Source organism: Pinus tabuliformis, chromosome 6 (genome assembly GCF_031772625.1).
Source record: "Pinus tabuliformis cultivar Carrire ecotype Pingquan chromosome 6, CPIR1, whole genome shotgun sequence".
Classification (NCBI taxonomy): Eukaryota; Viridiplantae; Streptophyta; class Pinopsida; order Pinales; family Pinaceae; genus Pinus; species Pinus tabuliformis.
The window spans coordinates 1700169690-1700173300 of NC_142292.1; the positions used below are offsets into that span (position 1 = coordinate 1700169690).

Consider the following 3611-nt stretch of genomic DNA (forward strand, 5'->3'; position numbering starts at 1 on the left):
TTTGGTAGCTGCTTCCAGGAGTCTTCCCAGAACCTTGCTTTGTTGCCATTCTTAACTTCCCAGAAGCTATGATGTTGTATTAGATCCCTATGTTGAATGGCCGAATTCCAAATTACAGAGTCCGTGCTTACTTTTGACATTCGAATTCTTTCTTCAATAGGGCTATTGTTCGCATATTTTGCTGTCCATAGGGAGGCCCAGGGGGTGTTAGGATTTGAGAGCCATCTCCACCAAATTTTAGCTCCCATTACCTTATTACTGTGCCCTGGATCTCTTAGCCCAATACCACCAGCCTTCTTCGGAAGACAAACATTGTCCCATTTGACTAGAGCCCACTTTCGATTAGGGCCTGAACTGCCCCATAAGAAGTTGCGTTGAAGATTCTTTATATCCTTGAGAACCCATTTAGGAGCTGCTAGAATTGAGAAAAGATACAGGGGCATGGAGTGAAGAACAACTTTAATGAGAACAAGTCTGCTGGCCATGTTAAGAGCTCTGTGAGTCCAGAGGAAGAGCCTCGCTTCTAGCTTTTCTAACAGGTCTTTCCAAGAGGAATGCTTGAGGGCCGAGGCTATTAAGGGAGCTCCCAGGTATTTAGAGGGAAGAGACGCTATGGTAAAACCAAGAATACGGGCTATGGCTCTTTGGGTGGGGGCAGGGGTATTAAAGAAAAAAATTTGAGATTTGACTCGATTAATAAGGGCTCCTGAAGCTTCAGAGAAGTTCGTTAGGAGGGCTTTGAGAAGGCGAGCTTCTTGAACAGAGGGGTGACCAAAAAGCATGTTATCGTCCACGAATTGCTGGTGGGAATAGGTAGGAGAATTGCAAAAAGATAGGCCTTTGAGACGCTGGGAGAGCAGAGCAGATTTAATGCTTCGACCTAGTCCTTTTGCCATAATAACAAAAAGAAAAGGTGAAAGGGGATCTCCCTGCCTGATACCCCTGGAAGGACGGAACGTGGGCAAAGGGATACCATTGATAAGCACAGAAAAGAACGAGGAAGACAAAAGATTTACAATCCATCTAACCCAGGAAGGGGCAAAGCCAAAGGCAGTTAAGATTTTTTGAATGTAAACCCAGCTTAAGCTATCAAAAGCTTTAGACAAATCAATTTTAAGCAACATACCTGGTTTTTTTGATTGCTTCAAAGAGTGGATTATTTCATGAGTTAAAATAATACCATCCGTTATCTGTCGACCTTCTACATAACCAGATTGCTCGAGCGAAATAATGAGAGGGAGCAGAGGTTTCAGTCTGGTAGCTATAACTTTTGAGACAATCTTGTAAATGATGTTGCAGAGAGCAATCGGTCTGTACTTGTCTGGAGTATTGGATTCCTCTGCCTTGGGGATTAAAGCAATGAAGGTTGCATTCAGCCCTGGGTACATCCATCGTAAAGTGTGTGATTCTTCAACAACTTGCCATACTTCCAATTTGATTAGATCCCAAAAGTGATGAAAAAAGTTGGAGGTGAATCCATCCGGACCCGGTGCTTTCCCTACTTTCAACTAATGCACAGCATTTTCGACTTCCTGCAGGCTTGTGGGCTTAAGGAGAAGAAGATTATGCTCTTCTGTAATTAGTTTGGGAATGTTCCTTAGAACTTTGTTAATAGCAGACGTTCTATCTATGCTGGGTTCTTGATGAGCTTGTTTGAAGTATCTGAGAAACTCATCTTCAATGCCTTCGTGCGTCTCAATTTTGTCTCCCTGCTCGTTTTTGATGTGGGAAATGTAATTATTCATTCTGCGCTGCACTGTGGTCTTGTGAAAGAATTTTGTATTCTTTTCCCCATCCTTTAGCCATTTGACCCTCGATTTCTGCCTCCAAAGAGTTTCCTCCTGTTGTGCTCTATCTAGGATTTGGGATTCGAGAGTTTGTTCCTGCTTTACTAGTTCCTCGGAGCGTCCTTCTATAATGATCCTTTGCTGAACATTCTTCATTTCTTGATTGAGGGCTGCCTGTGCTTTGAAAATATTGCCAAAAGTGGTATGATTCCAGTGTTTAATTTCTCCTTTAAGGTGCTTTAGTTTCCGTTGGAATATAGACATCTTAGTACCATTAGAGGGATTAAACTTGAGCCAGGTTGATCTAACAAATTCATTGAAATCCGGATGAGTTAACCAAAAAGCCTCAAACCGGAAGGGACGCCTGATACTGTTGCCTGGACGGTTCCATTGGAGAGCTATTGGCCAGTGATCAGAGCCTGATACTGGAAGGATGGAAGCAATGAATTCCCCACCCAGGTGAGTTGCATTGTCTGATATTAGAAATCTATCGAGACGTGAAGCTATTTGTTGCGGTCCATCTCTTTTGTTGTTCCATGTGAACATGCCATTATTTGAAGGTAGATCTACCAGCCAGTTGTTTTGAATAAAGTCCTTTAGTATGTTCCCATCTCTGTTGCTCCTGCTTCTGCCTCCCTGCTTTTCCTCCATTCTTGCTATCATATTAAAATCACCTCCAGATATCCAAAGCGGGTATAGCCTGTTTGAGTTAAGCTTCGATAAGGTATCCAAGATTTCAGCTTTGTGTATGGTTTCCTGAGGGAAATACACATTAGTCATATGGCCGTGGGTATTGGTGCCAATTATATGAAATATTGCTTGGATGAAGTTCTTGTTTGCATGTATATTGTCAAGTTGAATTACTCGTGCATCCCAGAGAACTGCCAGTCCTCCCGACGCCCCTTGAGCATCAACAACTGTTACTAGCCCTCCTGGCCAGGCTTTCGCTGCTATTTTTTCCAAGACTGTCGAGTTACATTTTGTTTCTTGCAAAAAGAGTATATTTGGTTTTTCCTGCATGAGCATGTTTTTTAGAAGTCTGCCTTTCCTTGGGCTATTGAGCCCCCTAATATTCCATGATATCAGCTTCATTGAGAAGGGTTGGGATTAACATTGAAGTACTTGGTCAGCTTGGCATATCTACCTGACTCAACTAGCACTTCGCCTATCTTGATAGTTCTTTCGAGGGTGGTTTTTCTTCCTCGTTTCTTGTTGTCTTTGGTGATGAACTTTCCATCCCATTGACTGCCGATCTGGACTCCTAGAGAGTACTTCTTTTGTGCGCGATTGAGGACCTCCACCAGGTTGTCCACTTGCCGATCTGGTATTTTGTCAAAGTTTCCTGTCTTGCATGCTTGCTCGAGTCCTAGAATATCCAGTTCACCAATATCAATATTTTCAGGGTCTTCCTCCATGATCTGGGGTTCTTGATAGTCTTCCTCTCTTTCCTTCACTGCCTTTGTACTGGGTTCAGGATTATCGACTTCCATTCCTTGAAAGCTCCAGGCCTGGGTTTTGGTTTGGGAGTGATGGGTTGATTTGTTGAATAAGTTTTCCCCTGGCTGCGGTGAAATCCCATCCGGCTGCTCTTTGCTAGTTTCCTTGTCATTTAGAGGTATGTTATCAGAATCTTGCACATCATCACTGGCCAGAGCAGCAAAGCTGTTGCTCGTTGAAGGTTTTGACAAGTTAGCTTGATTGGTCTTGGTGTTGGCTGTCGATTTCTTATGCCCTCTTCTGCGGTTTACCACTTTGGTAAATTCGTCAGACGCCGGATTGTCTGAGTCCATTTGAGGAGGGGGTTTCCTGTTCAGAGGACAATCT

At 43.3% G+C, this 3611-nt stretch overlaps 1 protein-coding gene across 1 annotated transcript; it reads right to left on the minus strand.

Moving 5' to 3' along the window:
- Nucleotides 1–1508: 1508 nt before the first annotated feature.
- LOC149265533 (uncharacterized) lies at nucleotides 1509–2813 on the minus strand. The gene has a single exon (XM_089404590.1). It carries the CDS (start codon nucleotides 2811–2813, stop codon nucleotides 1509–1511), a length of 1305 nt encoding a protein of 434 aa, XP_089260716.1.
- Between the last annotated feature and the right edge of the window lie 798 nt (nucleotides 2814–3611).